Below are 18331 nucleotides of genomic sequence, written 5' to 3' on the forward strand. Positions count from 1 at the left end.
GCAGTGAGGGAGAGTGAATACTGTGGAAGAACAATGGGGTGTCTCAGTAAAAGTATTGGAAAGGATTTTTCATAAGGCTTAGGTGTATGGTAGAGGATTTTGGATAAGGTTCAAGAAGTGGGACTTGCTCTAGTTGGATGCTGTGAGGAGATGGAGATGGTCCTATGATTGGGTATGTCACTAAATTTTATGTAGAAGGTGGAAGGAATTAAATGTGGCTAAAGCTTCAATTGGTGGAACAGCAGCCATCACTCATTTTAGCTAGAGATGTTGGTCATTTTTGTGGTTTGGTTATTCTTGTTTTGTCTGAGTTCTCACATGATTATGCAGTGTGGCTCTCTTTTTGTCTTTATGTATCACAGTCACAGAATGATCTTTTCTGATGGTTGGTGTTCCTTGAGATTGTTCATGTTCAACAAGAGAACACCACAACTTACTTGTGAGTGCCAGGCCAGCTTCTGGCGGCACTGAGGTCTGTCCTACAGGACTACGCCAGTTCCTGGTTGTCAGGAGCTGCTCTTCTCCTTCTTAGGAATTAGAGAAAACCTAGTAATAACCTAAAAAGTCAGTAATTAATTGATGCAGTTAGGAAATTGTATTGAACTCCCTTGTGGATAAATAGAGAATATGTAAAATATTGGTAACTTGTCTTCAAAAAACTTCCATTGCTGGTTTGATGTTTGCAACCTAGTTAACATAGAATCCCTGAGCCTTTATTCAAATGGATTTCCTTTTTTAATTTCTTGCCTTAGTAATTTGTATATATGTTTATTGGCAATGCAAAAAGCATTTTAGTTTAGTTTAGTTTTGAACTCCTATTTTGAAGTGTGCATTCAGAGCCTTGTGTTACTTTTTTTTCTTTTTTCTTTTTTAAGTAAACTTTAGTGTTGACCATCTTTGTTGCTGGATGAAGGATTTCTCTTTATTTTTTTCTTTATTTTTTAGCCAGCTGAAAGTCATTTGTTCAGAATGGTTAAATGAGGTAATATTGTCTTAATTTAAAAAAAGACCCAATGATTATTAAATAATCTTTTACTTTTTATGGCTTTTATACTGCTTTTGGAAGTAACCAATTTGAAGGACAGTGGTGATTTGGATTAATGAAATCTGCATTATTTTTAATAGGTTACTTTTTAGGTCAGTTATTTTAGGTGGCTTTTTTTTTTTAGTTCAAAAGTAGGCAAGAGGGATAATAGAACTGTCAGTCATGTTGCACCCTTTAACATAATATGTTTATTTTTTTATTAAAAAAATTTTTTTTAATGTTTTATTTATTTTTGAGACAGAGACAGAGCATGAGCGGGCACGGGCAGAGAGAGAGGGAGACACAGAATCTGAAGCAGGCTCCAGGCTCTGAGCTAGCTGTCAGCACAGAGCCCGACACAGGGCTCGAACCCACAAACGTGAGATCTGACCTGAGCCAAAGTCGGACACTCAACTGACTGAGCCACCCAGGTGCCCCTAACATAATATGTTTAGAATAATGTGTTGATCATATTACTTTAAGAATATAAAATAGTGTGGGGTGGGGACCTGGGTGGCTTAGTTAAGCTTCTGATTGTTGATTTCAGCTCAGGTCATGATCTCATGGTTTGTGAGTTCAAGCCCCTAGTCAGGCTGTGTGCTGACAGTGCAGAGCCTGCTTGGGATTCTCTCTCTCCCTTCCTTCCTCTCTGCTCCTCCTCCACTGGCGCTTGCTCATGCGCTCTCTTTCTCTGTCTCTCTCAAACAAATAAACTTAAAAAAGAGTAGTGTGTGGTAAAAATGAGCTCTTGAAGGTACATAATTTCTGTTAAAAATATATTAAAGCTTTAGTTTACTATATTTTTTCCTAGTAAAGCTTCTTTTTAAACTAATACGATCATAGGCCGTAGATGTGGTATCCACAAAGACTGATGAATATTTTTTTCAAAAAGTTAAGAATCCTTTCCTTAAAAAGAGATTTCATTTAAATGCCATCATTAGGTGCCTTGTTTGATTTTGTTTCACTTTTTCAAGAAATTACATTTATTTTTCCTTATTGCTATTACTGTGTTGATTTTATAGACTTTGCCTAATTTTAAGCAAATTAATGCTTTTATTCCAGTTAATGGCCAACCAAGACCCCTAGAATCAAGTCAAGTGAAGTATCTCCGTCGAGAGCTGATCGAACTGCGAAATAAAGTGAATCGCTTGTTGGATAGCTTGGAACCACCTGGAGAACCAGGACCTTCCACCAGTATTCCTGAAAATGGTAGACTGTGAATCCATTTTATTCTGCTTTATTTTTACTATGTCTTTTATAAAAAAATTTACTATTTTAATTTAAGTATACAGTATTAGTTTCAGGTGAACAGTATAGTGATTCAGCGATTCCGTACCTCACCCCGTGCTCATCGTCACACCCTTAATTCCCATCACCTGTTTCATCCATCCTCCCTCCACCCAACTCCCTACTGGTAACCATCACTTTGTTAAGAGTAGTTAAGAGTCTGTTTCTTGGTTTGTCTCTCCCCCGCCTTTTTCCTTTGCTCAGTTGTTTTGCTTCTTAAATTCCACATTTGAGTGAAATCCTGGTATTTGTGAACTTTTTTTTGCTTGATGATATACTACATACTCATATCTTTTTGCAGTCTTTTTTTTTTTTTTTAAGTTCTTCGGTAGGAGTAGGTTGTCACCTTCGTTGTTACCCTTTCTTATTCCTGCCTCTCTGCTAGTATTCAAACCTGCTGTTCTTTAGGATTACCAGAAGATTTATTTTACCAATTCCTGGATCTTGTTAATGGACCTCCTAGAGGGCGGGACATGGGAATCCCATTTTTAAAGTGCTCTCTGGTTGATTCTTTGCAACTAATCTAAACCCCTCGTTTATGAATAGATGAGTTTTCAAATCCCTTTGACTCTTTTGAACCCTTTTCATTGTAATAATTAATGGACCTTAGGAACTGCAATCATTTCATGAGTTTTATGTGATATATGAAGTTGTTTTCAAATAAAAAATAAGGTAACTATATTCAAGAGGTGTATTGTAAAGTGTATTCATAATATGCAATGGAAATCTTATTTTTTTCCATTTTATGGATGACATGCACTGTTTATATAAGGTAAAGTAAGATTTATTGACAAATTTGGAACTGACATATGGTTTTGGGACCAAATGTATTTAAAAATGTAGACTGAAATTTATGTATTATGCTTGAAAGTAGATTTTGAAAAACTGCTTTCCTCAGCTTTTAATATTCTTAGATGTTGCGTTAAAAAGCACACTTACGTGTTTTTTGTTTTTTTTTTAATTTTTGTGTTTGCATGCAAATTACACACTTAAAACCATCTATATTATGAAGTAGTCATTTGTTATAGAGTCTGGATGACTGTGTATAAGGGCCTTAATAGATGATTTTGTGGGAAAGTGGCATTGTATAATCCTTTGCAGGCATTAGATTCTAAAAGATGGTAGTTTTTGGCTCCATTTAAATTTTGGAGTTCTGTTTTCCTTTAGTTTAGTAGTTATAGTGTCAATAAAGCTGTATTTTTTTGTAATTTCTCTTCCTCTCTTTTGCTATGTGGAATTAATGGTAGATTCTCAATAAATATTTGGTGCTTACTAATTCTAGTTCTATTTCTGTATTTCAGAACATATGGGAGGGGTGCTAAAATACAGTAAGATATTCCCGGCCTTTTTGTGCTGAATCTTATTATATTTCAAGTCAATGCAAATGGTCTTTTTTGAACCCTATCTCCCCAAACAAAAAGCTCCAATTTTAGGTCAAGAATCTGAAGGATATTTTTGACCATTTTCTCAGAATGCATAGATGCTGACACAAAAACATTAGCATATAATTTAAGGGTATTTAAGCATCTATAGAATATCGTGGAACTTAGATCAAAATGGAATGAGGACCGGCAGTACTGTGCAGAAGTTACGTACACTAGCCTGTGTTCTCCTCTAAGGAACAGAATTATCAGCTTTTCGATTTAGAAATTTAGATTTCTGTTCTCACATGTTTCTTGCCACTACAGTTACTACTTCTGTTTATTAATCCTTTATTTTCATGTATTCATGTGTTTTATTATTAACTTTGTACCTGTGTTCATGTAAGAAGATGTTCTCTGAATGTTAGAAATTATATCACATATTGTTTCTTTGTGTAGCTTCCCATCTTGTCTTAGTGTTCTGAGTTATCTAATGAGTTGAATAATATATCCTGTGTTTTATTTTTACAGATGATTGAAATTTATTATTTCCTGTACTTAATTAATGAGATCACTTACCTCTTGACCACTTACTTGCCCTCTAAGCTCTTAGAATGTGTCCTGACCTAATAATCTTCCCAAGGAAATAGCATAAAATAAGCCCCAAAGCCCCCTACATCAGAAGCTGGAAGTCTAGTCCATAAACAGTGCTGACAACCAGCTGTCAGTACTCTTTAGGACAGTATGGCTTACCCTCACCCAGAAACATGTGGCTATCTGTGTTCTTCACCGGTCTACCTCCGCAGTGGTTTTTGGACACTTGCTTTCCTCTATGAGGAACGTGATGTGTAGGCTCCCATGGATACTGGATTGACCTGTTGCCTTAGCTATAGCAGCTAGTGGAGCAACTAGTAGGCTAGTGGACATGCAGTATTGTGTTTCCTCACGGACTTAGTTTGCAGCAAGTAGAAAGATGGATAGGTAGTGGAAGGTACTGTGTGAGAGGGAATAATTTATAAGCTTGGTGTGATAACCTCTTGGAGTGTAGCCTTGGAATTAGAGGAGGAAAATGGGTGAAGAAGATGGATAACTGTAGACTTATTTTAAAGGAGTCTTAATCACAGATATGGTCTAATAAGTGATATTCATTTACTTGTTTGGTAACAAAAATATTGATAATTGAATAAATGGTTAGCAATATTCTTTTTGTTTACTTATTTAAAACATTTTTTTAATGTTTACTTTTGAGAGCGAGAGAGGGGTAGAGTGTGAGCAGGGGAGGGGCAGAGAGAGGAGGAGACACAGAATCTGAAGCAGGCTTCAGGCTCTGAGCTGTCAGCACAGAGCCCGATGTGGGGCTCGAACTCACAAACTGTGAGATCATGCCCTGAAGTCAGACACTTACTTTACTGAGTGAGCCACCCAGGCACCCCTGTTTATTTTGTTTTTGATATCTCTTTTTATATTTTGGATTCAGATACCTATTTGTAAGATGTGTGTTGTTCTTGAACCCCTTTTCTTTTCTTTCAAGAGGTAGTGGTACCAAGAGTACGTTAGTATCCTTAGGAGATACTACTTACTAAGTTTATACTTAGAAGATACTTGAACTTACCATGCTCATGTTTAAAATTTTATTTTTCTATTAAAAATAATTTATTATGGAAAAATACTCAAAAGTAGAAATAATACTCTAATGAATTTCATGAACCCACCTCCAACTTCAACTATTACCAACTCATCAGTACCACGCTGTCTCTCCTTCCATACATTTCCGCCACTGTTATTTTAGCAAATCTCAGGCATATCATTTTGTCTGTAAAGTATTTTAAGGGAAACATAGCAAATTAAAAGGATCTGTTTACTATATTGTTTGGCTTGAGATTTCCATGCAATTAATTATGAACAAATAAGTAGAAATAAAACATAAAAGTTGATATCATAAGTTCAATTAAGCTTCTTTAGTCTTTTACAAAATGAACCATTAGTACCCAGTATGTATCTGATAGTAGGATATATGTAGGTCATGGGGCTCCAAAAAAAGGGACCAAAATAGTTTACTTTGTTAAGAAGCTTATACATTTTTTTCTCATCTAATAATTCTTAAGGAAAGAGGTAGATAGAATTTTTTTGGAAAGAGGCTGTTTTTTAAAATTTCTTTTTGATCCTTTTTTCTGATTTTAGGAATAAAAGTATAAAGAGGAAAGTAAAATTGTCTATGATCTTATATTCAGAAATATTTACTCTTAACATTTCAGACTATGTGTATTTTTTAGGCCTTACTGAATATAGATAAAATGGAAACAAGTTTTCGTTCATTCCTCTCATAGATACTGTGGATGGTAGGGATGAAAAGCCTGCTGCTTCTGATTCTTCCGGAAAACAGTCTACTCAGGTTATGGCAGCAAGTATGTCAGCTTTTGATCCTTTAAAAAACCAAGATGAAATCAATAAAAATGTCATGTCAGCGTTTGGCTTAACAGATGATCAGGTTTCAGGTAAGTTAGTTCCTCCCTCCCATTCTTCCCTCTCTCCTTCCTTCTCCTTTCCTTTAATAGAAGGATAACAGATACAGTGATGCGCATAAATCTTAAAGGTTCTGTTCAATAAATTTTTACTTTTGTGTACATCTACAGGAAACATCAAGCAAGTTCAATATGTAGATGATTTCCAGCACTCAGAAAGCTTTCTTACACGCTTTTCTAGTCAGTAGAACCCTACCTTTTAAAGAATAACCGTTGTTTGGTTTAGATAAATTTTATTAAAAGTAGAATTCAGAAAGTTTAAATTTTTTTTTAAATCTGAACCATTTTATAATCTTATTCCAGATTTGTTGTAGGATTCAACTTCTATTTGATGCTATCTTCTCTCTTTGGATGTTAGAGCGATTGAAATTTAAATGTAGATTTTTGGTTAACTTGCCTTGTGTAGAAAGAGCTCTTATAATGGATGGTTTTAGCCTTTTTAAAAATAGTACCTATACTATGATTTCTTTATTTTTTGATTATCATTTCTTCAATATTTTTTTCTGTTTCTCTTGTTTCAAATTCCAATTACATACACCACCTTAGAATATTCATTTGATTCTTTTTATAGTTTATTTTTTTCTTTTGAGATTCCTTACCTTTGCATTTCATTAAGACAGTATTTCTCTTTAACTTATTGATGCATTTTTAATTCTTTAAAAATATTTATAACTGCTTAATGTTGAAATCTGGTCCTATTTGGAGTCCAGTTTCTTTTTTATTTAAAAAAATTTTTTTTTTTTTTTTGAGAGACAGAGACAGAGAGACAGCGTGAGCAGGGGAGGGTCAGAGAGAGAGAGAGAGAGATACAGAATCCGAAGCAGACTCCAGACTCTGAGTTAGCTGTCAGCACAGAGCTCAATGTGGGGCTCAAACCCACGAACCTTGAGATCATGACCTGAGCCGAAGTCGGAAGCTTAATCAATTAAGCCACCCAGGCGCCCCTGGAGTCCAGTTTCTTTAGCCTGTCTTTTTTCCTGAGTATGGGTCACATTTTTCTGTTTCTTTGCATATCTGATGATTTTTTATTGAAAACTGGACATTCTGGTTAATATATTGTAGTGACTTGGATTCTTTTAGTTTTTTTCAAGAATTTTTTGTTATTGCTGCTCTGGCAAGGAGTTAACTTGCATGGATTAAAACTACTCATTCTTTTTTCCCGTGAAATATAATAGCTAATATCTTTGTTCAGTCCTTTCAACTCCTGGAGCTGCTTTTTTTTTTTTTCCTGCACCCTCTTGTGTCTCCTCCACCTAACTCCATGGCTGGCTGAGAATTTGGAGCAGAGCTTATACTCACTTTTTAGGTCTCACTCCTTTAGTGGCTTTCTTATTCCAGGGATATTTTCCCTCAAATTTCCAGCTAGTTGGCCAGCCATGAAGTTCATATTGTGGGCTTGCAGTTCTTACTCACTGTGATTCCATGGGGGGTAAACTTTCCTGGTTCTGCTGACATATGATTGACTTCCAGTCATTTCAGATAGTTGTTTTCTGTTATTTTACCGGTTTTTAGTTTTAAACTCTGAGAGGGCTCACCTGACCATTACCTTTGCCATTGTAGCATTCAGTCTATTAATTCTTTTTCTTTGAGACTTTTATGGGATTATTCACTAAAAATAATTGTGTGAAATTCTGGGGAGACAAATATTTGTATGTGATGCATGTTCTTGACAAAAGAAGGCATCACTCAAGAGATATATCTGAAAAACACTTTAAAGCAACTGCTATTTGAATTAATATTACGGTTTCTTAATATTTAAGACTTCAAGAAATGGCAAATAGACGCGTAAATCATTATGAGGTCAGGCTTAAAATTTTGATTAGATATAGCATATGCCATACCAGAATAACACGAATAATATGGTTCACATTATTTGAAGGCCATTTTTCTGATACCTTTGTATGTTAAAGTAAGAAAAACTGCATATAGAAAATGCCAGGGTACTTTGTAGTTATTTGGATATGCTGTTGTGAGAAGCTTGACTGCAATAGTGAATGTGAACATGGGAAGAAGGGATAAAATATTACGATAGGATGAGCAGCATTAACTAGTAGGTTATGGAAAAGAGAGAAGAGGGTCAAAATAATATACTTTTTTTAAGGCAAGTAATACAGCGTCTTGTAGGAGAGAGCTTATGTGCATTTATTTACATGTGTGTAAATATCAATAAAATGAGCACTTGTCCATTTTACTCTGGTAATCATCAGTTTCTCTTGCATGACCACTTGGTTACCCTACACTTAGTTTAGGTTTTCATCAGGACCTGGGCTACCAGTTGCCAAACAGATAGTTGCCTAATACAGCATTAAGTTCTGGGGTATACCAGCGCAGAGGTTAGAGGTTTGTCCTCAGGGAAGTTTGTCAGATGGTAATAGCAAATCCCTGTGTGGAACTTTTCTAAATGATTATCACTTTCATAAGCTCTTGCTATATAATCACTTTTATAAATATTTGCTGTAAGCTCCTGTTACCTCCTAATCCTTGTAGAAACCTTAATGAAGTAGAAATTAGTATATTTTTCATACAGATAAGGAAACTGAGGCACAGAAAGAGATGAGGTACCATGCCCAGAGTTATAGAGCCTACTAAGTGGCAGCGCTGGCATTTGAAGCTAGGCAGTCTGGCTCCAAAACTTGTGCTTTTAACCACTCTTCTATATTGCCTAACAGAAAGAACTGAAAGGAGTAAACATATCTACAGTTGTCTTCAGAGTGTCTTTTTTGACTCTCATATTAGAATTCTAGTGAAGTCTGTCCATTTACTTCTTTGTTCATTATTTTAGAAGAATTTGAGTGGCTCCAAGAATTTGAGAGAGAGTCTTTGTGAGGCAGATGAAAAGAATCAGAAAGGAGCCTGGCCAAAAGAGCTTATAGTCTAAGAGCAAGGTGGGGCCTGTTCAGAAATGCAAAGTAGAAGTTGGTAAGGGTCATCATAGAAGTATACTTTATAGAAGTTCACAAGTGGAAAGAAGTATTCATGGGTGAAGAGGTCTTATTGCAAGTGTGGAGTAGTAACTGGGTTTTAGAGACCATTATATGTAGCTACATGAAATTGGGACTGGAGGGAATAGTGATAAATGGAGGCAGAAGAAAATATTAGATAGATTGTGGGACTTGGGAGAAAGTTAGTTTCGGCTGAAGGCAGCATGTGAGAGGAGGTTGTGAGAAATGTTCGCACCCTGAAATACCAGAGGTTTGAACTCGATTTATGGGCAATAAAGGCCCATTAAAGAATTAGGTGATATTTTAAATTAGCATCAAGTGGAGGATACTGGTAGTGCAGAGAGGACTTCTGATTTTTCCAGGGGGAAATTGGGACTTAGGAATATAACACCACACATTATAGGGAAGGTTTCCAATTGTCGCTTTATATTCTTAAGAGAGCGGAGCAGAGGAAAAAATTAAGTATATACATTCAGTGTAGAAGGCTACATTTGTGATTGTGCTTATTCTGTAATACTTTCATTTTTAGTCTCGTAACCAAACTTATTAATGGAGCTTGCTGAAGAGAGTTCTTGTATTAGGAACTAAACTGACTTTTCACTGCCATTTAGGCCCACCCAGTGCTCCTGCAGAAGACCGTTCAGGGACCCCCGACAGCATTGCTTCCTCCTCCTCTGCAGCTCACCCACCGGGAGTTCAGCCACAGCAGCCACCGTATACAGGAGCTCAGACCCAAGCAGGTCAGAGTGAAGGTAAAATAGAAATAAGAGCACATATTGGGTAAAATAGAAATAAGAGCTCATATTGGGGGAAGTAAATGTGCAGAGATGTTTATTGCAGCATTGTTGGTGAGGATAATGAGCTTATATAAGCATCTGTGTCATGAATACAGTTGTAAAAAGTTTTGATTTATTGATACGGTACATTTTGAGGTTAAAAACCCAAGTAGAACAATATGTCAGATATGCTTCTGATTATTGAAAAGAAAAATACCTTTAAAAAGTTGTTATGTGAATATAGATACATGGCAGAAGATGAGGAAGGCTTCATACCAGTCACCAGTCAGTGGTAACCATGGGGTCAGAGATGACCCGTTGAGGTGACATTTCATATTGTACAATAATACTTAGGTGCTGTTTCATTTCCTTCTCCTCTCCCTTCTTGCATCTATGTATTAATTTTGTAATTGGAAAGATTTTTAAAATAGAGGTAAAGCATAACTTAAGTGTAATTTTTTTGAAAGATAAATAGTCCTTTTAAAGTTTTGTGTAGTTAGCAATATGTAATATGTTTTTTGTGGAAAAACAGTATATTTTAAATCAAATGTCTTTTCTAAATGATGTGTCCTTGGACAAGCAATTTAATCTCTCTGGGTTTAATATTTTCTCATGGTAAATTATGAAAATTGGACAAAATTAGTGGTATTAAAAGAATATCTCTAGTCCCAAATGAAATAGAACTGTAAAGCTCAGTATTTAAACAGATAAAGGAGTCTTTACCATGGTTGGAGGGGATTGAGGGACCACAGGCTCAAGACAGCAGGCACTGGTTTAAAAATTACACATTCCACTTGAAAACAAACACCAGGTGGTGCTCTAAGTGTATAAAAGGGTCAGGTGATGTGTATTTTCAGCACCAGAAACAAGTGACTGAGTTTATTAATCATATTTAAAAAAATCTGTAGCCTAAAGTGAACTGAGCACTTAGGTAACAAACAGAGTCCTCATCATCCTGTGGCTGTGTTTTTAGAGTTGTCCTGTTGGATGAATGCTAGTCATTGGGTCTAGCAGGTAGCATTTTGCTGATGAGTGAATAGTTTAGGAAGAGTTTTTTACTGCTTCCGCCTCTTCTCACCCATCTCTAGTTACAGTCTTTATTTCATACAAAGATGCAGCTGCCCCAAACCAGAACAAACTAGAAGCAGATGTGGGCTGTAACTGAAGCAAAAGCAGAGTTTGGATATGATGGGAGTTTAATGGCTGCTTAAATGTTACTTATATTCCATAAAAGGGGCTTTGGGATTGCAAATATTTTTCCTAAGGATTTTAGTCTTAATATGTTCTTCAGTTCAGGTCAACTTTCATCTGTGTTTAAAAAAAATGCTTTTTAAGCAGTGTGTACTGTTGTAGAATGGCAGTTGGAAGGATAATTGTACCAAATGTTTTCTGTTCATTTATAAAGGGATGAGATTTAAGGCTCTGTTAATGTCTCAAATTATTCTGTTGGGTTTAATTTAATTGAAAAATTATTTTCAAGTAGGTAAAAATTTAAAAATATAATTCACAAGTTCTCCCTCACCTCTGACTTGTAGCAACCAAGTTCCTTTCTCCAGAGGCATCAGGTTAACATTGTTCAATATGCATTGAATTCCTTTAGGGTGTAATTAACTGTGTAACTCACTAAAACTTCTTTATTTTCTATTTTTTTAGTTTATGTTAAAACATACAATATAAAAATTGTAGATATTAATATGTGACACCCATCAGTAGTGTTCTGGAGGTGTGAATTTCTAGATCAGTGCTGTCCAAAAGAAATACAGTGGAAGCCATGTGTAATTATTTTGTCACATTTTAAAAAGGTAAAATTAATGTTAATTATACACTTAATATAGTATCTGATATATCAACATATAATTATTATTAAAAAGTTACTAATGTTTTACATTTATTTTTTGTACTGCATATTGGAAATTTGGGGTGTGGCACCAATTTGAAACACTTGCAAAGCAGACAGCATGTCATAGTTAAGACTAGCTACATTTCAGGTGCTTAGTAGCCATGTGGCTATTGTATTGTATAGCACAGCCCTTGCTTAAAATATCAGTTATTTATAGGATGAATTATAGTCCTTTTTAATGAATACCATTTGACATGTAATGTATAATGAGTCCCTGACATCACCAGTTAGATCAGCTGCTGGTTGTAATCTGAAGAGAATAATCAATAAAAATTCATTACTGATAGTAGGTTAACATAGCAAACTCTTATAATACAATATGAAATAGTCTAAAATAAAATAAATCTGAGTTATCTAAAGTCCATAAAAGGGACCTTGGAATTGTAACTCCCCCCCCTCAAGGATTTTGGTCTTAATATGTTTCATTAAAAATATCAAAATGTTGAGCATCATGAAAAGAAACAAGATGGACAATATTTTTTTTTTCAGACAAAGTAGGCACCTCTGTTATTGGAAAACTATGTGCAGTTGAATAGTTACCAAAAACATGGAAGTAAGTGGTGAGGACACAGAAGAGCATTAAAAATCATCAGGGAGATCAGGAGGTATTGCTGTTTGACAAACTAAAAAGGTGAAAAGGATAGAATTGAAATATGTAAAATCCTCTGACAGTATAATAATAACCTGAATAGAAACATACACAAAAGTAGAGCTAGAATAATTAACTCTTCATGACTCCATCATGTAGCTTCAGCACTTACAATGTTTTGGCACTCCTTTTTCATGTATCCTCCTTGGTCCCCCTCTTTTTTTTTTTTTTTCTTTTTAATTTGCTAGAGTTCTTTATTTTTTCAAGTTTATTTATGAGAGAGAGAGAAAGAGAAAGAGAAAGAGAGGCAAGGAGAGGGGAGGAGAGAGGGAATTCCAAGCCGGTCCTGTATTGCCAGTGCTGAGCCTAATGCATGCTCGAACTCACAAAGCAAACCTTATGAGATCATGACCTTAGCTGAAACCAACTTAACCGACTGCACCACGTAGGTTCTCCTTGCTGGAGTATTTTAAATCAAATCCTACATGTTATTTCACTTAACTATTTCAGTATGCAAGTCTATACTGATCACTTTTCTTTTAACATAACTATTGTGCTATTATACCTAACAAAATTGATACATACTAGTCTATATTTGAATTTCTTTTAATTATTTCATAATTATTACAATGGTGGCTAGATTCACATTGTTTATACATGCCTTTTTTTTTTTTAATAGCTGTCACCCCTACATGTTTCCAAAGTTAAAAACTATTCTAATTATCTATTGTTGTGTAAAGCGTAAAGCTACAAACATTTATGATCTCCTAGTGTTCTGAGGAGGGATCTGGGAATGGCTTCACTAGGTGGCTTTGTGTCATAGTCTCTCATAAGGCTGCAGATGTCAGAAGCTTACTCTGAGTTGGAAGATCCACTTCTAAGGTGACTTTCTCACACGGGTGTCTGGGGCTCCAGTTCCTCCCATAGACCTCTTAGAGGCTGCTTGGGGAACCTCATGCACGGCAGCTTCCACCAGAGAGTCCGTGAAAGATAGAGTGAGGTAGAAGGTGGCTGTCTTTTATGACTTGTCCTCAGAAATGTCACTGTGATTTCTGTATATTCTATTGGTATAGTCATCCCTGTTGAGTGTGGGAGGGGACTGCACAAGAGAGTGAATACTCCTGTGGTTATTGCTTATTCTTTGCTCTTTTTATATTGTGGAGTTAGTCTTTCTTGTTTCTAAAGTTGTAAAGGATAGCAGGAGTCCTGTGCGTGTGCTAAACCCACGGAGGGGGTTATCACAGAGGCTGGCCGCCACTCTGTAACAGTGCAGTCTGAGAAGTTTCACAGTCACTCTGCGCTTCATCCTATTCTCTTTTTGCCCTTAGGTAGTATTTTTATTATGTTTACATTATTCTACTGATGATTCTTTCTGAAAATATATATAAAACATAGCATATCTATCTATCTATATATATATATATATATAAAATTTTTTTTTTAACCCAGAACACAGCTTACCATAAACTGTCTCTACTTTGCTTTTTCACCTAATAATGTTTCACATAGCTCTCTTCTTAGGAGTATGTGAAGTTATTCCTCCTTTTTCACAACTAAACACAGGCTTCTTAATTACATATTCAGCATACTGTGAAAGTCTATTTTGGACTTGAATGAAATGTGTTTAAAGTAAGTAAAAGAATACTTCATGTAGAGATATAAACCTCTGAAACTTTTAACCCCAGACATGACAGTTTCATCGTGGGTTTAAAGCAGATTAGGGAAAAAACAGAATATGTGCTTGCTTTAAGAATAGTTCTGCCCCCAGGGGGCGCCTGGGCGACTTATTTGGTTAAGCGACCAACTTTAGCTCACGTCATGCTCTCACGGTTTGTGGGTTTGAGCCCCACATCTGGCTTTGTGCTGACAGATCAGAGCCTGGAGTCTGTTTCACATTCTGGTCTCTCACCTCTGCCCCTCCCCTGCTCATGCTCACTTGCTCACTCTCTTTTAAAACTAAATAAACATTAAAAAAAAAAAAAAGAATAGTTATACTCTTTCAGTTTTTATTGAAGAAAACAATTGTGCTTTCCTGGGTGGAGTTCTTTGGAATCTTTGATGGCACTGGTCTGTCACATGGAACCTTAATCTCAGCCTTTTTGATAACAGCTAATATTTATAAAGGAGATAATGTGTACAGAACTTCCTTTAAACTAAAGCTCTAGAGTTATGCCTACATTCCAGTGATGGTTCATATTAGCAGTATTGACCCCACATAAATTGCTTATTTTTTCTGTATCTGAAATTGGGATTGCTAATAAGGTTTTCTTCCCCTGGCCCCATGTATTTATTGCCTGTTCTGTTCTTTGTTCATTTTTGTATTGTAAATTTAATCATTCTGATTCTCAGAATTAGAACCTGTTATCATAATGCTGTACATATTTCTCTCATTTGATTATATTTCTGTACCAGATTCTGGTCACTTTTGTCAGTTTTTTGTTGTATTTGGGGAGAGGATGAACAGTTTAAAAATATTTAAGGAGGTTTTATTTCTATCATAAAAAGCAAACAACTACTTGCTAGAAAATAAGCTGACTGTATAAATACTAGCATGTCTCAGTCCGTGCTGTGGTATGTAGGGCTGAGCAGACTCTATTCCTTGATTTCAGCCTGTGGGTGTTAGCTGCCTAGTGCACCTCAGTTTGGTGGCCCTAAGATAATGTGACTTTGTTTTTTTGAAAGAGCCAACATACAAAGATTTAAATATTAGATATTAAATGCAAATTTTATTGCTACTCCCGGCATTAGATCTAGCTAAATCCACCATTAGAACAATAGGAAAGTAGTGGAGATGAGAAAGATGTGAACCAGTAAATCCTTGCTTGTATGGAAATCACAGGTAGTAACAGTATCCAAAAGGTTTTTCCATAGGAACTGTGCTCTCCTGATCCCATATAGGACTCTCATTTCCCAGATTACACCCCTAGTGTTAAGCAGGACTGCCATTTTCAAAGATGTGCAGTGAGGAACTATTTAGGCTTTATCAGATTCCACATGATGGAAGAGGATATTCAGATGATGGAAAAGCAGACTGTTGCCAAATACCATAGGAATCCTTGAGGTCTGCAGTGACAGATGTCACATAGGTACCAGAGAGTCCAGTCATGTGGTAACAAAGGTGTTCAAACCTTTAGGTGACAAGTACACTGTTTTGGGAGAGATTTAGGAGTTATCAATTGTATTTGTTCCTTTTCTCAGATTTTTATTTCTTGATTTTTGATTTGGTTGAATTTTACTGAACATCAGCAGTACATATCTGTTGGTAGTTCGGTTTAAAAGCATTTGTTTTCCTGGAATTTAAGAAGTAACCACACTAGTGTTATTTGCTGCCTGTTAGAGTTCTCTGCAGTTAATCCACAGCAGATCAGCTGCGTGTGTTCATTCTTCTCTATTTTGTAACATTTAAAGTGCAAACACATTCTTGTGTTTGTTACTAAGTGTATTTATGTGTTTGCGTGGGGAGGGAATTAAATGCGCCTTAAAGGTATTTCTCTCTCTGAATTAGCCCTGCCTCTTCCCCTTTCTTGTCCGTTTTAGGTCAGCTGTACCAGCAGTACCAGCAGCAAGCCGGCTACGGTGCTCAGCAGCCCCAGGCGCCGCCGCAGCCGCCGCAGCAGTACGGTATTCAGTATTCAGGTGAGCACGCGTCCGGAGGGAGTGACTCGTTGATGGTGAGCTGTTTCTGTACCCATTGAGCTTGTCCTTTCCTCTTAATTCCTTGATTTGTAATATTTACGTTGTTGGAGTAGGTTTTAAGTATTTATTTGTTGGAGGAAATAGCGTTTGTTTTTAAATATTTTGCATAAATATTGTAAATCAACATTTAACAGTTGTAGATGATTTTGTAATAACTTGTAGCGTGAAAACATTTTTTAGCAAAAGCTATCTTGTAATGATACACTTATCTCTTAGTGACTAAGAATGGTACAAATGCAAGACTTTTTCCCCCCATTATATGTAACACATAATTCCAGGGTTCTGTAAAAATACTAAGTTTCCTCAGGCAGTCTTATTAAATAAGAACCAAATTAAGCTACTTAGGTTTTTAAATTTCCAAAAAGCATTTAGGAATACCAAAAACAGGCCAAAACAGTAGACTTGTGTCAAATGTAATCCAGGCAGTGAAGAATGTTAATTATAGTTGTTATAAATAGGCATCCTAGGTATTTTCTTTTATTCTGTCCATTAAAGATTATCTGTATTTAAATATCAAATCTCTTTACTGTAGCTTTGACTGTGATAATTACAGTTCAGGTCATTTTACTTTTGTTATATCAGAGAGTCTCTGTTTCACTCATGTTTCATAGCCAAAGATTTTAAGTATCAAAATTTTAACTAATTAATAGTTTATCTAAGGTGAATCTTACCTAAAGTCTATTTTATAGAGTTTTATAGTATCAATTAAAGTAGGAGTTAGCAGATTGTAGCCCACAGGCCAAAAAAGGCCTGTCACCTGTTTTTGTATACTAAGTTCTTTTGGAATACATCAACACCCATTCATTTCTGTGCTGTTGCTACATTGGCACTGTAATAACAGCTGAGTAGTAACAGAAATTGGTCCGTACAACCTAGAATGTTTACTCTCAGGCATTAAAAACAAACAAAAAAGCAAAAAAACAGTAACTGTTATGCTTCCTGAACTATAATTTTAAGGCCTATCTTTAATTGGAGTTTGACGTATTTTAACGCATATAGCAATTTTTATTTGGATTGTGTTTGCTATAGAGTGATTTAGCTTGTAGCTGTTAGTTTTTAATTATGTAAAGTAGGTGAGATGAATTTAAGGTTGGATTATGATATTAGGGAATGTTATTTCAGATTTGCGGTCTTTTAAAGTCAAAGTATTACCAGTTACCTAACTTGTAGAAGTAATAGGTAACAGAACTGAAAAGTCCTCATTCTAACCCAGGGGATTTCAACCCCCTCTGTGCTGGTGCCTGGGCTCTACTCCCAGATATTTTGTTTCAGGTTAGGAGTGGGATGCCGGCTTTGAGATTTTAAAAAAGCATAGTAGGTAATTCTAAAAGTACAGCCAGGTGTATTTTTTTTTTGTCCTTGTCTCACCCACTCATCGTGTAAACGAGGGAACCGTGGCTTAAAGAGGTTGTGACCCATTGAAGGACATGCAGGCATTCAGTGGGGGAAGCTGTATCATTGACTTTGCTGTTACTTATAAAATGCTGTATTCCCCAACCTAGTCCAGTGGTGGCAGACTTACCTACTATAAAAGCCTACATAGTAAATGGTTTAGACTTTGTGGATCATATGATCCCTTGTCATACACTACTCATTAATTTTAAAAAGTCCCATAATTTCCATTTCTTGAGACTTTTGTTGTTCTGTCACCAAAGTTGTTTTTCAAGAGTGAGGGTGGGGGGTAGGAGGGAAACTATACACATAAAAGAAGCCTTGCCACATTATGATCAAAGACTAGAAAGACCAGAAAGTTGAAGTGGCATCTTAGGCCCATAGTTATTCCTTTTATTGAGAAATAATTAAAGATCGGTTTGTTTCCAGACTCAGTTAAAAAGCCAGTCTGTATGTCGATTGCCAGAATGAAAAGGGAACATTTTTTTTTCCTTGCAGTCTTAACTTATATAGACATTTTCAGTTTAAAAAAAAAAAAAAAAAAAAAAAAGCTAATTGCTTCTGTTTCTCCAAAATCTTACAGTAAAAAAAGTAAGCAAATTTTACGTAGAAGTTAGAAGATTTTATCATGATTTGACTTCAGTATTTGGTACCATAAGTAAAATGACTTGATTTATCAAAAGTTAAGCTTGTTCTTAATGATTTCAGTCAGGGCCTTCACACGAGTGAAATTTAGTTTTCAAATTACCATCTTTGTATTTCTGATCCCACTAGTCCTATTAACTTGAATTTGATTGGGAGATGTGGACATAGTCAACTAAATACTCTGCTTGGAGACTGTA

The 18331-nt window shown here is 35.8% G+C and overlaps 1 protein-coding gene across 3 annotated transcripts in view; it reads left to right on the forward strand.

Moving 5' to 3' along the window:
- TFG (trafficking from ER to golgi regulator) overlaps positions 1-18331 on the forward strand; it is a 32006-nt gene that overhangs the window by 11851 nt on the left and 1824 nt on the right. For 2 of the 3 annotated variants that reach the window (XM_029939200.1, XM_029939199.1), the window contains exons 4-7: positions 2087-2233; positions 6000-6167; positions 9748-9888; positions 15939-16037. In XM_029939200.1, the coding sequence (XP_029795060.1) occupies positions 2087-2233; positions 6000-6167; positions 9748-9888; positions 15939-16037 (555 nt within the window). The remainder of the gene's footprint in view (positions 1-2086; positions 2234-5999; positions 6168-9747; positions 9889-15938; positions 16038-18331) is intronic. The other variant, XM_029939201.1, reaches the window with a different exon arrangement.

Source organism: Suricata suricatta, chromosome 5, assembly GCF_006229205.1.
Source record: "Suricata suricatta isolate VVHF042 chromosome 5, meerkat_22Aug2017_6uvM2_HiC, whole genome shotgun sequence".
Taxonomy (NCBI): Eukaryota; Metazoa; Chordata; class Mammalia; order Carnivora; family Herpestidae; genus Suricata; species Suricata suricatta.